Below are 20640 nucleotides of genomic sequence, written 5' to 3' on the forward strand. Positions count from 1 at the left end.
GACCAGTTAGCTGCCCTGACTAATGCCTAAAGAAAATATGAGGTAGAAAACTTAACATTTTGAAAATTTTATTGAAACCACTGATATTGAAAGAACAACATTTTTGTAATATCTAATAAACAATTTGATCATACATGACCTACTTCAGGACTTTTTAATGACGCAGAAAACAGGCAATAGCAACACGGACCAACGACAAGGACCAACGACATGAACCAACGACAAGGACCAACGACATGAACCAACAGCATGGACCAACGACGGTCATCACATATGCAGCAAACGCATATGCAACATAGACATATGCAACGTAGAGATGTGCAGCGAAAACATATGCAGCGAACGCATATGCAACATAGACATATGCAACGAACGCATATGCAACTTAGACAAATGCAACATCTACATATAAAACATAGACATATGCAACATCTACATATGCAGCGAACACATATGCAGCGAACGCATATGCAACATAGACATATGCAACATCTACATATACATCATCTACATGCAACATAGACCAACGACATAGACCAACGACACATAGCAACGACACATCTACACATATGACTTCTACTTATTTTTGATACAAATGGAACCCCGTAGTATGGGAGATAGGAAGTGATGTGGATGTGGGGTTTTTTTGAGGTATCAAAATACATATAATACTTATAATACCAGTTATCGAGCATAATAGCAATAGTAATATCAAATATTGACATTTGCCCAAATTTTCAAATCGGTGCATCTTTATAAACTGAGTCAGCTGCCTCTCCTGGTCCCCACGCCTCGCTCTTCTCTGCTCAGAGTGTTTAAGTTTTCTCTGACAGTTCTTCCATCCTGGCTCCATGTCTCTGCTTTCCAACACACTAAACTCTACGTTTTCTTTGTTTTGTTTATCAAGGACTTTGCTCTCCATACATAGCTCACTGCATTTGGGTCCCTTAAGCCAAGCACAACAATTTTATGGCACTGAGTCGGAGGGTCTGACTAGAAATCCATTCCATATTGAAAACCACGTGTCTGTTTAATTCCCTTCACTTCTTAGTTATCCACCAGTTTGTGTTGGCAGATGATAAAATCGCAGTAAAGAAAAAAAAAACATCCAACTTTAAAAATGTTGACCTTCAAAAGTTTAAGGGGTATCAATCGAGGCATTTGAAAAGAGGGAAGGCCCAACGGAGAATCATAAGAAGCAGACAAACAAAGCAGGAGGCGATGGAATTTATTCTGAAAGCTGTGAGGCAATCAGGGCGAGCTGAGAGGAACGCGTGGAGAGTTCCCCACCGCAGTGGTTGCAACAACAGTCTGGTGAGACATAGTTCGAGAGCCGAGGAGAATATACTGTGGAGAAGGTCAGTCAGTTGATTTCTCAAGAGAAGGAGGAGCAGAGCTGGAAGTGTGTAAATGCAGGCCAATAAACAAAACAGACTAAAGCTACAGGGAACAAGAAGGAGGGGAAGCAAGAAAGAAAACCCATGTGTGTCTGTTGGATGTAAGGCAGACAGACATTATGTGGACTCTAACATGTTCTATGTGTGTTTTAAATGAGAAATTGTTCACCAGGCATGAAGAATCCTCTAGAACAGCTGGGATTGGACCAACAAGAACTCAGATTTGACCAATCAGGGTGTTTAAAAGCTGCTACAGATGCAAATATGTATTTATTATTATTATTATTATGATTATTATTATTATTCCCTTTATGTCAAAAGAACGGCCTTCCTTTCCCCTTCTGCTCCACACTTTCCCCAAAACACAAGCAAATCATTAAAGTTTATTATGGGTGATGAAAATCAACATGACGTGTCATAAATCACAATAGTGTTCCAACTCACAACAAACAACAACAATAGCAACAACATCCATGTTGCTATTGTTGGTGGCAACTATGAACAAAACAATCAAACGTGCAAAAAACGTGACGTCACATAAGCCCCGCCCACTAATACGATGACTGATCCACCTGAGATAGTTAAGACGGGATCGGCCAACCAGTGTGACGGAGCACAAAGACCGCGGCAGCCGCAGTCGCTCAGTTCATGGTGAGAAGAACCAGAAGAAGAACTGAGAATTGAGAAATTAACTGAAACTGATGAAGATAGTAACATGGCTCCATGGGGATGAGGCACAGCCAGGCTGCTTTTATTAACAGGTGTTACGACCATTCGCGTTTCCCCATAAGATTGTGTTCCCTCAAAGTCTCCTCCCTGCTCCGCAGCACGCGCTTGTTCGGTGCTCTAGTCTATAGAGAACTACAGACACCGTGAAAACTCAAACAACGTGTTTCGGCGAAGTTATCCCATATTTTTCTTTTTCTTCACTTTTTTTGCAACTGTGCTCTCATCGGACATAGTGTGTGTGTTCGCGCGATTCGATGTCCGGTAACACCCAATAGGTAAAGCTCAGAGTTGGAAGCCTGCCTTTATTCAAAAAGCTGTTTTAAACAAAAGAACACTTCGCGGTCTCAACAGTCTCGGGGATAAAATCATTAACATTTGGAAACACCCTGTAGCTTAATGAAACCAAAATTTAAATGTTTGACCATAATGTCAGTTACAGTTGGAGAGAAAAAGGGGGGGGGGGAAACTCAGCTTGACAACAATCAATCAATCAATCAATCAATCAATCAAATTTTATTTGTATAGCACATTTCAGCAGCAAGGCATTTCAAAGTGCTTTACATAATTACAATAAAAACAGCATTTGAGAAAGAGATTTAAAAACCATCATTAAAACGTAAACAACAACACCATCCCAGTCATAAAGGACGACATGGTAGCATCATGTTGGGGGATGGTTATTGGAAGAAAATAGGCAGTCACTATGAGGAAAGAATATTAAGGGTGGGAATCTGTTACTATCTCACAATTTGATTCTGATTCTTTTGATTTTGATTCGATCATATATCAATTTTTGATACAAAACTATTTCTGCTGTAATTTATTTGTACTCAAAGGGTCCTCATGATCCAGTCTGCTTTGGAAGGCAGAATGACAAATGGAGACATGAAAGTGTCTTTCTCACATGTATTAAATTGTGTATTAATCCGTGCTTAGAAGGAATCCCTCCCTCCCTACATTCTCAAAACGGTCACAGAGAGCCCGCCACACAGTCTTGAGTTATTTAATAAAGAATCATAAAAAAAAGTACATAATTTCTCCCCATGTCAGGTAAATGTTCCATATTCATTTTGTCTTCTGCAAATACAAGAACCAGATAATAAAACCATGAGCAATGTTGATTGAGTGGGTCAATTTCTTTTTTTTTTTTCAGTGTCCAAGAGGTTCCTTTGTCAGTCAACAAAACACCTGTCTGCCATGCAACTGCAAGGGCCACGCCGACTACTGTGAAGACATCACTGGCATCTGTATTGTAAGTATCACTTTTAGACCATCCTGGGTAATCACCTTGGTGCCAAGTGTAATAAATGACCCCCGTCTGCCACCTCCAGAACTGTAAGGATCACAGCACAGGGGATTTTTGTGAAATGTGTGAAGACGGCTATATCCTGAGCTCCAGACAGGACAGGCTCCATGCCTGCGTCCCCTGCTCCTGCCCCCTTTCTGCCCCCTCCAATAAGTAAGCTGCTTTGCTCTTCCTGAGGCGGTCTCAACACTGCAAAAACACAAAATCTCATCAAGTTTTTTTTTTTTTTTTTTTTTTTTTTTTTTTTTTTTTTGTCTAATTTCCAGTTCAAATACCTTAGGACATTTTACATAAGACAAAACTAACTTACAAGTAACTTTTTAGCAAGATATAAGAGCATGTTTTAAGTTAATTCTTAAAAATTGATAAGTAATAGTTCCACTGGCAGATTATTTCATTTGTAACAAGACATTTGGCCCATGTTATAACTGAACTAGGGGTTCATCAATTAATTGGTAATGATTTCCTTAATTTTGGGAGATCGGTGATTGGTCGATTTTCATGTATGAAGCCAATCTTATCCAGTGATCTTATACAGCTCGGCAAAGGTCTAAGAATCAACCACTGTCCTCTTTTGCTCTCAGGTGAGAAAGGTTTGACTGACAGACCTGCCCACCAAGTTGTGTCTGCATGTTTATAATTAACAATAGTGACCCCAGTGTTGCCAACTCAGGAACTTTCTTGCTATATTGAGCAACATTTCAGACAAAGAAAAATGGTATTGGCCAAAATTGGAATGGGCAGGTTAAGCTTTTTAAAAGATCGGCCAGAAAACTGCAATCACACCTTTAAACTGAACTAGTACTTTCTTATTTATACTAAGGAATTACTGACATAAAATAAGTTCCTATATCTTGTTTTGTCTTTTTCAAGTGAACTAAGACATTTGCACAAGAAACTAGACAAAAAATTGGTAATATTTTGTGTCTTTCTGTCAAGGTTCAGTATTGAGTATTGATGTCTATTCTCTGACATACTTTCTTGTGTGTGTGTGTGTGTGTGGGTGTGTGTGTGTGTGTGTGTGTGTGTGTGTGTGTTTTCGGGCAGCTTCGCTGTGTACTGCAAAAAAGGGATTAGCACTCTGCAGTGCAAGTGCAAAGAGGGCTACGCTGGAAATCACTGTGAGAGGTCAGAGCTGATCAGACTGTCTCTTTGTCTACATTGTTTCTCAGCTCTGTGATTAAAGTGATTTATTTTTTAAATCAGTCATATGTAGTGTTCAACATTAACTGCATCACTTTCCTGTCAAAAGTGTTCATTGTAACCTTGCATTCTATAACTGTGCACACCACACCACAGGTGTGCCCCAGGTTACTATGGCAACCCAATGCTGATTGGTTCATCTTGTAAGAGGTGCGACTGCAACGGCAACACAGACCCTAACCTGATCTTCAATGAGTGCCACAATGTGACGGGCCGCTGCCAGCACTGCTGGGGAAACACAGCTGGCGCCAGCTGCGAGCGCTGTGCCCCCGGTTTCTATGGCGACGCCATCAGTGCCAAGAACTGCAGAGGTAGGGAGGATGGTTTGGGGGGCAGGAATATCGCAAGAAAATACTGTGCTTATTAAAAACATTCACCGCTTTAATCTACCATTATCTACAAAATTTGATCTTTCTGACCAAAAACATTTACAAAAAAAATGCTTCAATAGTGAAAACTGATTTCTATGATATAATGACAGTTAAATAAAAACATTTAACATAAAATAAGTGATAGCTTAAAGATTCACCTGCTTTAAAGTAACTAAGCTAATTCTGCAAAGGTTCAGAGGTGGAATGAAAATCACCTGAATATTTATGCAGTCACTTATTTTATGTTTCATATTTTTAACTTAAACTGTCAGTATTATGCAGTATTACAATGAGCTTTACATCATCTTAATATGTTTTTTCATCATCTAAGTCATACCTGGGGTTTTGCCTTGATTCTTTCATGCATGTTTGAGAAATCCTTTAATCTCCATGGCAACCATTCAGCTGTGCAAAACGTCTAGTTGGACTTAGCTCCGCCTTCTAGGATGAAGCTCCTTCTCGGAGCTGCAGTATTCAAGCTTCTGAGGTTCTGCCTCACAGAACAACCCTCCACCTGCTCCTTCAGACTAGCCAGCAGCAGTTAGCAAACACCTGGTTGAAATGCACATCTTCTGACCTCATTATAGGAGTTACTTCTTAGTGCAACACTGGTAAAACGTTGTTAAAGGTTTAATAGAGGAGATATGTTGTGATGACTTCCTGAAAGCGGATTTTCAGAAAGTGCAGGAGTTTCTTAAAGACAGAATTTTCCCAATTTTAAATAATTAAATTAAAAAGTCAAATTTCTTTAAGTCATATTTAATATTTACATCATTTTCATAACAACTGAAGGTAACATAGTTACTCGATTATGCTATAAAATGGCACCATGTGTCTACAAAGTACACAATGCTGCCCCTTTAATTGTCTTTATTTTGTAGCAGTCAATTTCACTTTCACATTAAAGGTTTTTTATTGTATGTTTTTATTGGTTAAAAATGCCTGATTTTGTGGATCATGATTGATTTGCAGAAGCAATAAAAGGGTAAAGTAATCTATGAATACGTTTTATAGGTGTATCTTTAATCTTTGAAGAAGTCATGGGGTAATGTCAGTGAGTCAGCTGTCTGCAGGATCGGGACAGGAGGGAAGCTTGTGGACACAGCTGTCATTAGCTGTGGTCTGTTTCTGTGACAGCAGTTGGACCTTTCTTTAGTGGCGGCGTTGTGATGTCCCAGACGCATCATATGCAGAGGCTGCAGTCTTCAGCGCGGCTGTCTCTGCTGCGACTCCCAGCTCACTTCTCTTCCTGTCCAGCTACCAATAAATAAAGACCTCTAGTGCCACAATAATCTTTAAGTCCTGACTACTTCAGATTAACAGGTGTGTACGACTGCGTGTCCCACAGAAGGAAAGCTGCTCTGTGGAAAAACAAGTCGAGGCCACCGCTCTGGTTGACGGATTACTGTACAGCTAATTCTAGAACCAACCCCTTCCACCTTGCACGCTGTGTGCTACGAAGTCGCAGGTTCTCATTGGTATGTGTTTGTGTGTGTGTCCTTGTCTGTCCCAGAGTGCGAGTGTGACAAATGTGGCACCTCGTCATGTGACGACAGGACAGGAGTGTGTCACTGCAAGCCCGGAGTCAAAGGTCGCCTCTGTGACCAGTGTGAGGTGAGACCAACTGCAGGATTCTGCTCACTAATGCTGTGAATCAGTGGCTTGAAGAAACAAATTGTTGTATTTCATGAAAATGTTGAAGGACAGAATGAAAGTTTTCTAACACATTAATCACTAAATCAATGTTTCTCCTTGGCCTTCATTAAATATCTTGACTAACATATTCATGCTGTAATAAAATTTAAATTTCTACACTATCTGAACTTCATTTTGACCTCAGTAATATTGTAATAATAACATATGTAAAAATAAAATTGAGCAACAAATCTTAAATACTTGAACTCTGATTTATCAATCTGAATCTCAGCCTGAGGTTCAGAATATGCTTTCTGATCCTCATCTGGAATAAATCAGTTTACCATAGTATCAATGGAAAATCATCAACACAGTCAATATGCGTATGAATTATTTTCCACAAGATGATCAACAACTAAATGAAAAGACCTGCTGATTGTATCATACACCACTTTGTCAAAAATTTCACACCCAGGAACTACCCCTTTTATAACAGTATGTAACAATAATTTATAGCTACAAATATGTATTACATAGATATTTGATACAATTCATTTTACATCGACTGCTATCAAAATAATTAATAACTCAGCTCCACACCTCCATCCCAACTGGACCATCATATAATACTCCAGTGACAGTAAAGGTAGCTCTGGCAAATTAATAAAAACATGGAGGCAAAAGAAGTGTACATGGCAGCTAAAACTGCATTTCCTATCAAATAATGAGCTGTAGCATTTGTTCAGTCATTGCATGAACAGAAAAGGAAAATAATCCCACAGTTCCCAGATTCAATATAACTTGACTTGTTTGTTTTTGGGGGCTTTCTTATTCCAGGAGGGTTACTTTGGCTTCTCCAGCTGTCAGGGCTGCAGGAGGTGTGAATGTGGGCCAGCTTCCCTTCGCACAACGTGCCACCCGCTCACCCACAGCTGTCCCTGCCGCCCAGGGGCCGGAGGCCGCTACTGCGAGCGCTGCCTCACAGGATACTGGGATTACAGTCCGTCCGGCTGCCAGAGTAAGTCAGGAGACCAAATGTTCCTTCTCTGTCTGCAAATTAGAAGGCAGAGAATTAGAGAGCTTGTTGAAGAATGGAGTGTGCATTCCTGTTGAAACAGGAAGAACTCAGCCTTCCATTCCCACACCCACGATTGCAGCAGCGCTGGTGTTATCAGAGGAGAATGCATTAAGAGCTGTGACCCTTAGCCTGAAGACTCTCTGCAGAGAGCCGGATGACATCACCATGCAGCTTAAATGTGTATACATTGTCCAGCTGCTAAAGTCATTAATCCCTCAGCAGGGAGACCACAAGGCAGATGTTCAGGCCTCCTGCCAAACCACCCTCTGCAGCTCCTGATATTTATATGAACAGCATAAGTGTATGCCATATCGTTTGTTTATGGTAATACGGGTGGATTTCTTGACACTGGTATAAAAATAAATAATGTGAAATCAAATGATGACACTAGTTAACTGAACCTGTGCAGCGCGAGGCGCTTTGTGGTCCACACTCCTTACACTCCAACTACAGCAATGCTACCTATAGTTGTTTGCCATCAACCATTAAAGCAAAGAAGAAGCTGGCCAGCCGGTCCGCAGTCTGGACTAACTTCCACAGAATTTGTTGATAAGGGACTGATGTCTAAGAGTTTCTGCAATGCTTTAGCACTTTAGCTGCTGGTGCAGTTGCAGGAAAATGAAAGCTAAAAACCAGAACACCGACAGACCATCATTGTTTCAGTGGAGATGTCCGTCACACATGGAAAAAATGAAAATGAACAAAGATCCTGATCAATACAAAGTGTGCAGGCTTTTAGTTTTTGTGGGGTTTTTATGTGACATATATTTTGGTGTGTTGAATGTTTCTAAAAGGAAGTTTTCCTTTTATATTAAAACAAGATTTTTAATCTTGCACATAATGTTTGAGTTCTTAAAAAAAACATTTGTAAAACTGATGTTCTGAAGCACTGCGGTTTATTTCATTTGTGTATTTAAGTATTTTTATTTAAACTTGATGGAGGATTTCAGAATGTTTTTTGATGGCCAAAATTAGTTTACATTTATATTTACTTACCTATTTTATGTTTTCTTTGATACATGGAAACATGTATTGTGTGATTTGTATACATTTATATGAATACATTTTCTATTCTGGTGACTGTTTATAAAATAAAATCTTTCTTTAAGTTTGAAATTACATATTCAGCCAAATTCAATTTTAAAAAAGCATCAAATGTGGAGTATTGACTGTGATATCTTTATCAGGGTATTTGAAAAATATACTGTGATATCCTGTTTTGGCGATATCACCCACCTTCAGTACAGCAAATACAATAAGAGCTCTGAAGTGTTTCATCAGATCCTGACTGGACGTGTGTTTGTCTGCAGAGTGTGACTGTGAGAGCGGCCACTGCAACATGCACACAGGAGAATGCCTGTCAGAGGCCACGGTCAACCTCTGCTACAACGGTGAGTGGAGCTGAGCATCAGTTCACCACCCAGCAGACAGGAGGAGAACTGCTTCAACGTCTCTGTGGATATTTCTCTGCTTCCAGACTGTGATGATTGCATCTGGCAGCTGATCAAAGACCTAACGTCGTCCAATAAGACGCTGGACCAGCTGAAGGTCGGAGTGCTGAACATCTCCACGGGGGCTGCTGCCAACGACAGGCTCAAGTACTACAACTACACCGCTCACCTCCTGCAGGTGAACCAGCAATATGCAGTCGTCTTTTTATTTTTGTCTCATGGCAACAACAGTGAGATTGTATTTTAACATCACTTTGCTGCTGTTTTCACAAAATGCCTTAAAGATGCAACATTTAATTTTTTTTTTGTTTTTCATATTTATGTAAAATCACACAGTGTTGGATCAAACAGGTATTCTGTGAAAAAATCAAGCTCTCTGCCTTGTCTCAGCGCTAACTAGAAACAGCCAGTCACAGCCAGGAGACAGCAGGTCTTAGTGCTGTCAATATAATATGACATAATATGACATATAATATGCTGTCAATCTAAATATCAATACTAACTATAATAAGGTGAGTATTGATATTGGGATCAATATTGGCACAATGAGATCAAGACTTCTGTTTGTATTTCTGTCCCCATATTCTCATCAAATTACTCAAATTTGTTGACATGTAGGATCAAAATGCCAAAGATATTAAGTTTGTTTGAAAAGATTATAGCAATCTGTGAACTTTTAGACATAAATAATGTAAATTATTGCAAAGACTATTTGCCAAAGAAGGAGAGTTTCTACTCCCACTTTTGGGGATGGCAGTCAAACAAATTATGTCTTAACATCATTTCAAACCTTTTTCACAGTACAATGACTTTTCCCCATTTTTGACTTTCTGGAATGTTTTGGAGTAAAGAAGCTTCACTGCTTTCCTTTCAGAGGCAGTTTGAAGGCTGGAGGAATAATTTGTCTGTAATGAGAGGAAGGACTGGTGAGCTAGAAGAGGCTGCAGACGCTGTGGTGGTGGACATCAACGCACTCGGAGAGTCGGTCAGTAAAATCTTCTGTTGGATTAAAGAAAAGGACACAGCTGTTTATTATGAGTCATATTGTTCTTTTCCCCTTTAAAAATTAATGAATCCTATTCCAGCTCAAATCTCTTACCATGTGTGTTATTATTCAGTTAAATGAATTATATTTCAATAAAGTACTTTGGCCTTTGTGTCCATGGAATTCCATTGTTAGATACAAGTTTCATTCGTTAATAAAAGTTGTTTGGTTTAATTTTCAATTGTATTCTATAACCTGTAAGGTGCTTTGGAAAATGTAAACTTTTTAAGAAGACTCAAAGAACAAACCACTCACTGCAGGTCAAAAACAAAAAGCAATATGACGGCATCTGTGGGTCAGTGCAGAAGAAGAGCTGTTTGATAATTAGTAGATGGCGCTGTCCAAATATTGTAAATATTAAAAAAAAAAAAAAAAAAAGATGGCGCTGTCCAAATATTGTAAATATAAAAAAAAAAAAAAAGACAACTCAAATCCAGTTTCCTTAGCCCTGACAGGACATGAATTGACCTAATGGGCTCCTGTATAATCTGCTGTGTGTTTGTGTTCAGGAGGGCCAGATGAACAGACGGGGGGTTCAGTTGGAAACCGAGACAGTGGACATGTTGGCCGTGGCTGAGCAGCTCAGCACCAACCTCACAAATCTCAACAAACGCATCGAAGGTACCAACATGGGCTGTTCAGTCTCCAGATATATTCTGGCAGTTTTGGTGGATGAGAAACATTTTTAATTAGTGGAGCTTTCATAAAAACTGAACTTACAGGTGATAAACAATGATTTGAAATGAAAAAGGACAAGTTGAAGATATCACCACCTATGAATGTGTCAAAGCAGACTAAACAACAGTCTCCCAACCAACTGAGAAGAAATAAATCCTGTTTTTTTGTGTGTTGTTGAATTTGATGTTGCTCTAACCAAAGGTTAACATCCATCATTGTTCTGATTTAAACTGTTTGTACAAGTTTGAATTTTGGGGGATTTTCTGTAAATCATGAAGTTCAAAATCAAACACCAGCTGTACAGACAAATATTGAAATAAAAGTTTCTAATAACTTCCTTTGCAGGTGCTTGGATGTCTGTTAACTTGATTAGACCAAGGCCCATAGAGTTCTCATTGGCGCCCATGTGTGTGTGTCCACAGATATGATCCACGACTGGGAACTGTACAACGTCCAGCAGGAGATGGACCCAGAGACCGTCGGGCGTAACACAGAGGTCGCACAGGAAATGGTGTCATGGATGAGACAGCTCGACTTGTCACCACGGGAACCCATCGCCACGGACGAAACAACCAAAGCTCACGACTGTGAGAAAAACTATTTATTCATTGCAAAGCAGGATTCTGCACATATACAGTGATGACTTCCTTAAGCCGAGCTGTGATTGGTTCTGCTCAGCATTGGTTCATTTATTAAACCAGATCCTCTTCTGCCTGGTAACTTCCCAGTCAAACAGAGGGCAGAGAAACTCATACTGAGACTTTAAAATATGAATATATGAGTCTCGTAATTTTTATTTTTTTTCTGTCATTTATATCACTATTATATCAAAGATTAAGGTGTAAGAAAAACTGCTCAGGCCAAAAGAAATTTCTGATCTGTCCCAATGCCATATGTGGTAATAATTGTTTTCAAAGTCTGTAGTTAGAATGGTCATGTAGCATTTTATCTAATATCTACATTGTGGATGTGGTACATGGATCATAATTCTGTATCAGCAGAGGTTCGACATGAAGCTCATCACATCACATCCCACCAGTCCTGGTTCCGACTACGTGTCCAAACTGAACTCTCTAGAGGAGCTGCAGTCAATGCTCCATAAACTAGCATTGCTATTAGTTGTGCTTTCTTTTCAGTAGCTTCCTTTGTGTTATGATCTTGTAACAGTACTGTCGACTCCCCTAATGGAATAACTTTAAAACTGACCCTTTCCCGCTATACCTATTATTACTAATGTAATCAGAAGTAATAATGCTGTGTGACGTCTACAGTGTTCCTCTGTTCATGCAGGTTACTTTGGGGTTGTAAACTGTTCTCACAGCAGTCTGATTGAGAAATTAGTAGTATCAACGACAACACACAAAAAAATCTGATTTCAGCTAAAAATCTGAATTAAGCATCAAAACCTGCTGTGTGAATGTAGCTTAAAAATAAATGCTAATATTTTTATTTTCACAAGGAAACTGTTCTAACTGTGCAGTAGCAACTAACAGTGTAAAATACTGGTTAATGTATTTACATTTATTTATTAATTGATAAATTACGCTTGATGAACATTGCTCAGATGAAGGTTGTCTATCAACGCTGGTTGATGTAACTAGTAACACCTAAATCATACCTTCCCCTCAGGAAAACCATCACATTTCCCGTTGCTCAGGTGAACGCTGTATGGTCTAAGCCACGCCCCTTTGGCTCCCCGGTCTCAACAGCTTGCTATGAAAGCACACAGTGCCTGTGAAATTCAAAACTATGAGGTCATTAGCACCTCTAGTCGTAACGAATCAACATTTGATTCTTGTTTCCAGTGCTGACGCGCGTCCGTCAGTTGGAGAAGAAGCTGATGATCTCACAGGGCCGAGTCCCGTCCGTCCAGGAGATCCTGTCCCGTTTCTCCTCCAGACTCTCTGAGGCCCGGGACTTTCTGCTGAGCGCAGCCGACACCGTGCAGGAAGCAGAAGACAAGAACAGAGCCAACCTCCTCAAATTCCAGAGGAAAGAGGTGATTTCCCCAACCTTGTGCTCTTGGAATCACACTTTGTTGTTACTTTTTGATCAGAATGCACTGGTGGAATCAATTCCCCAAAACCCCGCCGTTAGAAAAGGTTCCAACGTGAAGCTGCTCCAGGTGGCGTCTGCTGATTCTTATCTTGATTTTGGACTCAGTCACGCATGTCTGGGCGGTCTGGTCCTCATGTTTTTAAGCGGTGAGAACAGAAACGCGAAACCATCTGTGGGAGTTTGGGAGCATTACATTAAAAGGGGGAGAGGCAGCGCTTGCTCTCATGATATCATCTCCACATGAGAATAACTTTAGATTCCCACAGTACTGTAACTTATTTTGACAGACATATTTCTTCTTTGTGGGGGGCAATCGCTAATAAAACAGTACCAGTTAATGGTTTGGAGTCCTCCAAGTCACAAATAGGGATATCTTCATTTCATTTTTTTCCCTTATTATTTTTGTTTAAAACAAAAGACTAAATCAAGATAAAGGAAAACAGATTCTTTGGACTCCCGGATTACTGCAACAACCAAACATCAGGAGGGTAAAATCTCTCCCCGTTCACTAACATCTACAGCTAGTTCTTGTTTCTGGCTTTAAAACATTCCAGTTAACCACATTTCAAATTAAAAGCCTGCATGGATGCTTCACAGGGTGCATGCTGTACCTCTGAACATCTGCAGCTCAGGAGGCCGAGGGAGAATTACTGCACAGGAACCACATCCAAGGCAGAAACAAAGGAGAGAATTTCCTTTGATAGTAAATGGAAAACTGGAAATAATACCTGTTGAATTTTACTCTTTTATTAAATAAGTCTTGAAATGAGATTTTTGTTTTTCCATGTTTTGTCTCTTTCTAACTGGATTCCACCGGGAAGTCTGGAATGTGGGGTGGGATTTTACTTACTTTTTTTTTTATTTGAAAAACATCAGACTGAATGTGCAATAAACCCCACAGATCGCTCTGAGGCTTCTGACATAACCCCAACTTCTTCTTTCTGCCTCCCACAGTGGATCATCTGTTTCCATCCAATCATGTCCCAAACATCTTCCTCTGTCACACCAGACTCCTTCATGTTCTTCATCACTACCCCCAGGAATTCTGTCATCTTCCTCATCCCATCTGGCATCTTCACATTTAATGTCCGATACCATAATGATGACATAATGTTCTTTCACAATGGTCTCATAATGAAAGACAATTTTATGGAAATATTAGGGAGACAACAACCAATAAGTTTAACTGGACAAAACTGTACAAAGTGAGCACTATGTCCAGCTTACTTCCTCTGCACGTCTAAACCATCTCTGCCTCGCCTCCGACTTTTTCTCCAAGCCTCTCTCTGACCTTAGATGCAGCCCTACTCACATTATTAAATAGAAACCATTTAATATTTCTTGACACATAATATTAAGCAGTCTTTTCTCTGTTTATGGAAACACATAATCTATTCAGGTATAATACCCAGAGGTTTAAAAACGTCATTTTATTAATTTTTATTATTTAACAAAATGGACAACCCCACCCAGCATCAACATATAATAATTCTAAATGACCTCAGTGTTGTTTTTCTGTCTCCAGACAAAACAGCAGAGGCTGACAGAGGACCAGCTGGCCATCAATGGCACACTGGAGACCAGCAGAACCTTCATCTCTGACGCTGAGAGGACTGTGGCTGAGGTGGACGCTATAGCACAGGTAAGATGGTGGACAGCTAAATATGAAACTGCTTTCTCTACATAGAGATAATCAAACACTTTGTTCACATTTTGGTGCTGTTATTCTTCAAACTTCAGCTTTATTAAAAATTACAACTGCACAATTGTCTGCTCAATATTAAACTGCAAAGAGTGAACTGTGATTTTATGTTTAGTTATCAAGTGCAATCCATTCATACATAGGAAAGTGAAGACTGGAGTGCTTCATAAAATAGCACTCCATAATTAAATAATATTTTGTGGAAATATTAAGGCATCTGAGACATCAGCCAATCAGTGTAAAGTGGTCCCAACTGGCTCCTCCTAATGTTCAGTGACCTTCAGCATAGATTCAAGTAAGTAAGTGGCTAATGTTTTGACCTGGCCATCACAAAGCTATGACTTCTGTCCAACTGACAAGCTTGAGGGCAGATCTGAAAATGTGTGTTTGAGCAAGTGATGTATGAATCTGACCCAGTTCTGTCAGGAGGAATGGGCCAAAATTCCAACAAACTGGAAAGAACCTGACTCAAGTCATAAGCTGTTTTCAAAGTCAGAAGTTTACATACATTTCCTTGGTTCTTTGTAAAATTATCTGTTAAAACTTGAGGTTAAAAAAAGTTCTCTCTCATTATTCTGGAATTTATTGATTCTAATTGACCTGAAACAGGGACGCTGGAGTCTGCTTTGGTGTCAGACTCCAGAAAAAAAAGCTTCTTTCTATACAGCATATGTAAATGTTTGGCTTGAGCTGTGTGTTAACATCTGCAGAATGTGACAGAGTACTACGCCGAGATCGACGGTGCCAGCCAGAAGCTGACTGAGAAGACAGAGCGACTGTCGAAGGTGGACAGAGACCTGGTCCAGAAGGCCGATGACCACGCTGTGCAGCTAGAGAGGCTGGCCTATGAGCTGGAGGAGTGAGAAACCTCTCTGCAACCAGACACTCCCTCTGTACACACACATAGCATGTTACTGAAATATGTAACATCAAGTACATGTTACTTCATGAAGTAACATAAAGTACAGAAAGTAGTTTGGCATCCTGCAGACAATGAATCCAAAAAGCTAACTTGTGGAGATGTTTTTGTGATAATGAAAACATTCTGTTTTCTTCTTTTCTGTTGTTTTTTAGCAATGCAGCTCTGTTGCAATTTGGATGTTTTTATGTTACATAATAGCAAATTAAATGTGCAGTGTGTAACTTTTATTTAAAAAAAGTTTTTACATATATGTTAAAACTATCACTATGTCATGACAGTTCATTATGAGACAAATAATCTGTGAAAAGATCAAACTCGATCTATTATTGGCGTCTAAAGAAATGCACCGCTCCCCAACTATCCTGAGTAAAACGAACCAATATTAACAACTGATGTTTATTTCCATCTGTTGGTCATGTGGTATTTGGTCATGTGACAGTCACAGTGCAGGATTGTGGGAAGTTTAACTGAAACAGCAAAGCAGCAGGGAAGTTATTGATATCAACATCAGCCCAATTTTTCCTGTCTGTGCTTAAGTGAATTGTTTTTTTCTATTTTTCTATCAACTTTAAATGATTTATAAATCTATCTTCTCCAGGGATCTGAAAGAAGGCGATGCCAATGGTTTCGTTCAGAGAGCAATAAGTGCTGCCAACGTCTACAACAATATAGTGAAATACATCGACGATGCCAACATCACTTCCCTCACTACGTTCAACTTATCTCAGAGAGCAGAAGACGTATGCTGCCCGTCACTGTCCACCTTCCAGAGTGTTCTACCTTTGTGAGTCAGTGTGATTTTAGTGAGAGTTTTCTTTTGTGTTTTAGGCCATTGATGCGATTAAAACCCAGCTTGGACATCTGGTGACGCAGAGTGAAAATGCCTTCCGGCAATCTGTTACACTGAGATCAGAACAGCATGGTAGGAAAAGTTCAAGTGTCAGGCACCTTCACTGTCTGTACTGTGTAGTGTGCTTCTGCTGCTCAACTCGTTACTCTTTCACAGATGTAGATACACAAGTGGCTGACAGTGTGCTATACATCGAGGAGACCCAGAGGACCATGGAAAAAAATCAGAAAAAACTAGAAGAGATAACGAATGACATCCAGGTGATTCAGACAGGTAAGAATATGTCTGTGTGTCTTTGTTCATCTGTTTGGGGTACTAGTAGAAACTGAGCCTGGAGCCACAAAATAGATACTGAAAGAGAGAGAGAGATAGATATAACTGGACACTGTGGTGGTGGATAAACAACACAGGAAAGCAGTTGTGGTGGATGTAGCAATACATCATTATAACAACAGAAGTTATGTAATGCTGTGCCACAAATTGCCACCGTGTGCCTCAAAAATAGATAATTCTGCCCTTTTAACAGAATCCGATGTACAAAACTGAACTGTCTCTTTTCTGTATTTCAAATTGTCATACTTTATTAAGCATGTCTGAATCGGTTTTTTAACCACCAATAGTCCTCATTCATCAAACTGAAATATTCACTGACTGAGTTCAGTTCTCTGTTTATCTGTTTCTCGTCAATCTGCGACCGTTTTTCAGACAGAACCCCGCAGCGTTTGAACTTTTCCTTGGAAGTGGCAGAAGAGACTCTGAACCGCTCAACAGAGGTGCTTGAGACCGTCACTCCCATCAACAATAAAGTGCAGCAGTGGGCTCACAACATGAGAAACAACGAGTACTCTGCCTCTGCGTACGAAAATGCTGTTGCATCTGCCGGGGAAGCAGGTGAAAAGTTTCTGTTTACAACAGTTTCTATGTGAAAGTTGTGAGAACAGTAAAAAAAAAAAAATCATAAGCTAATTTCAGCTCATGTTCCTGGATCTGTCCTGCAGTGGAAAACCTGAGTGTGCTTGTTCCTGAGCTGCTGGACAAGCTGAAGATGGTTGAAGAGAAGAAGCCTGTGAACAACGTGACCACCAACATCCTGAGGATCAGAGAGCTCATCGCTCAAGCCAGAAGTGTGGCCAAGAAAGTTAGTTTGTTACATTTATGTTTGACTACAAACCACTTCACAGTCACAGTGAAGAACATCAGATCTACTTGGTAACCTCCATCCATCCAGTTTACTGAGCCATATTACTCCACTGCAGTGAAATAATCTCTAAATAATATTAGAAAATCCCACCTTGAATTTAAATTCATATATTCAGTGAAAAAATAAAAAATAAAGACCACATTTACTGGCAGTGGATACTAGGTGCCTTTCTACATGCTATTCTTTGTTTATGCCAAATTTAACCTGGAGAAGAGTCAGATCTGACCAAAGCATTCAGTTCCAGTTAAAGCCCAGCAGGGCTTAATCATCTCTGTTTGTCTTCGTCTATTATGTTCAGACATATAACATTTTCAGTATTTTCAGTCATTTGTGATATGTGTGATTTGATGATTGTAAACAAACATTGTATAAAACTTTTAAATTATTCAGAACAACTATTGAAAGTAGTGTCTTCCAACTATTTTTCTTTTACCATAAGACAAATACAAATGAACACTGACAAACAGAATAAATACAAGTCTGAAAATGCTGATGAGTTTGGACAGAGAAATGTGTTTCAAAATAGTCCAAGATGTAAAACTCATTCTGCAAGGGTAAGAGAATGTTTGGAGAAGTGTTTCTTTCATTTTAATTTTTTTCTTTTTACACCAAAACAGTGTTATTTTTGTTTGCTCACCACAAATGGTCAATTATCCCTGTATGTAAAGCTGCTGCAGAAAATTGATATATCTGCTGGGCACATAAAAATGATCTCATATCACATTAACCAAAATGACAACAAAACAACAAAGAATATGCCACCCTTGGTCGCCCTGGCAACACCATGACTGCTGCTCAGTAAGCAGGTGTTTCTGTTGTTGTGGCTCATAGAGACGCTGCTGCAGGCTCTCATGTGTTCTGACAACAGTATGAATGTTTGAATTCCTGCAGCAGCAGAACACCTCCTCACCACCTTGATCACAGGAAGCAATTATGATGCAGAGTTCCTGTATTTATGTACATGTTTATTTTTTGTTTTGTTTTGTTTTTGTCACATGCTCTTAAATTCTAGAAAACATGCATTTGCTCAGGTCTAGAAAAATGGCTCAGAGGACGAAATTCAGCTTTAACTTCAGCTTCAGGGCTCCTGTGACTACAATTATCCACTTATACTTCTTTTCTTTGTTTCCTTCTAGTGGGTTAGGGTGCAAAGTGTTCATATTACAAGAAGCTCTAACACATGGTTTCATTTGGCTTCAGGTTCAGGTGTCCATGAAATTTACTGGACGGTCTTCAGTTGAGGTTCATCCGCCCAGCAACCCTGAGGAGCTGAAGACGGTGACATCCATCAGCCTGTTCATGAGGGTGGACCCAGACAAAGACCCCATAGAGGACCGCTTCATCCTGTATTTGGGAGACAGAAGTGTGAGGAATCCAGGCAGATTGCATTTTTTAGGGTCAGAGAAAGCTGTTTACCCTGACTTGGAGCCGGTGGTCATGGCAAAGAGAGACAGGAGCGAAGAGACGGGGAGCATTTGTTGTAATCTTGGCAGTTAGTGTGAAAAGCTTTGAAGCAAGCCAGTTGGCCCAGACTGAGGGTTTCCAGGAGATGTCTGAGACAAAAGTGCAATTGTGTCCATTCAACTTGGAGTTCATCTGTTCATCTCCATGACTTTAACGCTCAGCCAGTCAGTGTGGTTTCTCTGGGAATCTGTTGTGTTCCATGCAGTTGTCTGTTCAATTTCGTTTTATTTGGAATAATAGCCCACACATAAACCTTAATAATATGCACACATGAGAGTCAGATATTTAAAATGAGTAAAATACAGAATTAAAACGATCTTTTCCAGCTTGTTATAAGACGGTAAAGCCATGTAAAAACTCACAGTGGGAACATAAACTCTGTTTCTGCTTTCAGGGCAGGAAGGACTACATGGGTTTGGCCATCAAGAATGATAAACTTGTGTTTGTGTACAATCTCGGGAGAGACGATGTTGAAATCCCTCTGACCTCCAAGCCTGTCAGTCAGTGGCCAGCAGTCTTCAACTATATCAAAATAGAAAGGTAAAGGATCTTTAAGAGTAAACGCAAAGCATTTACTACAGAATCGTTGGCAATCATTAATATTCTCTGGCAGCTAGCATTTATATTTGTCACAAAAATCATGTTGAAGAAATCCAATCAGTTTAATGCAAAGCTTATTTTTTTTATTTCATTAAAGCTGCAGTATGTAACTTTTATTAAAAAAACACTTTTTAAATATTTGCTGAAACTGTCACCATGTTGTGACAAGGATTGCTTGTTTCTGCCTCCCATTGCCTCCTTTCTCTCTGCTGTGCTGATAAGAGAGTGTGTTGTGAATGCTCAGGCTAGTTAGCATTGGCACTGATGATGGCAGATAAATAGATTTCCCGTAACTGAGTTGTTCCTCCATCATTAGCACAATGAGTAGCAAGTACCGGAGATTGATTGGCAGCACTAAGACCCTCCTCCTTGCTCTGATTGGTTGCCTTTGAAGCTATGTATTTCTTCAGACAGCAATAGTAATACAAGAAGGAGGAGAATATTTAATTTTCATCTTTTTAATCTTTTGACTTTTTATCTGTCTCCCACAGTCACAACATAGTGACAGTTTTAATAAATCTGCAAAAACACATATCTTTCATAAAAGTTACATACTGCAGCTGTAATTGGGGAACTGGCACAAAAGGACTACACATGTTCAAGTCATGCAAAACTTTTGGTGGTTTGTAGTAAAAATGGTTTACAGTAAAACCTAACATAGTCATTTCAGTTCCAGAGAACACATCAGACAACTTTTATGAATTATGAATGTCAGATGTGTGGTTATTCATGATTTTCTTCTTGCAGGTTGGGGAGGCATGGAAAAGTCTTCCTGACTATTCCCAGTCAGGGCTCCACAGATGAGCAGAAATTCATCCAGAAAGGCGAAGCTCCCATCGTAGATTCACTGTTCGATATCGACCCCAAGAATCTGGTGTTCTTCATCGGAGGTGTTCCACCAGACATTGAGGTAGTGAGTTTAATCCTAGTCCTCCTGTAATTCCAGCCTT

The 20640-nt window shown here is 39.7% G+C and overlaps 1 protein-coding gene across 1 annotated transcript in view; it reads left to right on the forward strand.

The window, feature by feature from the left end:
- Positions 1–20640, forward strand: part of lama4 (laminin, alpha 4) — a 36084-nt gene that overhangs the window by 5952 nt on the left and 9492 nt on the right. Inside the window, exons 2-23 of the mRNA XM_007555994.2 lie at positions 3280–3378; positions 3458–3585; positions 4480–4560; positions 4732–4946; positions 6520–6620; positions 7479–7659; positions 9030–9110; positions 9197–9348; positions 10045–10155; positions 10725–10836; positions 11316–11480; positions 12699–12892; positions 14477–14593; positions 15364–15512; positions 16174–16315; positions 16404–16497; positions 16582–16698; positions 17131–17316; positions 17424–17563; positions 18827–18991; positions 19485–19630; positions 20438–20600. Of these exons, the coding sequence (XP_007556056.1) occupies positions 3280–3378; positions 3458–3585; positions 4480–4560; positions 4732–4946; positions 6520–6620; positions 7479–7659; positions 9030–9110; positions 9197–9348; positions 10045–10155; positions 10725–10836; positions 11316–11480; positions 12699–12892; positions 14477–14593; positions 15364–15512; positions 16174–16315; positions 16404–16497; positions 16582–16698; positions 17131–17316; positions 17424–17563; positions 18827–18991; positions 19485–19630; positions 20438–20600 (3039 nt within the window). The remainder of the gene's footprint in view (positions 1–3279; positions 3379–3457; positions 3586–4479; positions 4561–4731; positions 4947–6519; positions 6621–7478; positions 7660–9029; positions 9111–9196; positions 9349–10044; positions 10156–10724; positions 10837–11315; positions 11481–12698; positions 12893–14476; positions 14594–15363; positions 15513–16173; positions 16316–16403; positions 16498–16581; positions 16699–17130; positions 17317–17423; positions 17564–18826; positions 18992–19484; positions 19631–20437; positions 20601–20640) is intronic.

Source organism: Poecilia formosa, unplaced genomic scaffold (assembly GCF_000485575.1).
Source record: "Poecilia formosa unplaced genomic scaffold, Poecilia_formosa-5.1.2 Scaffold75, whole genome shotgun sequence".
NCBI lineage: Eukaryota > Metazoa > Chordata > Actinopteri > Cyprinodontiformes > Poeciliidae > Poecilia > Poecilia formosa.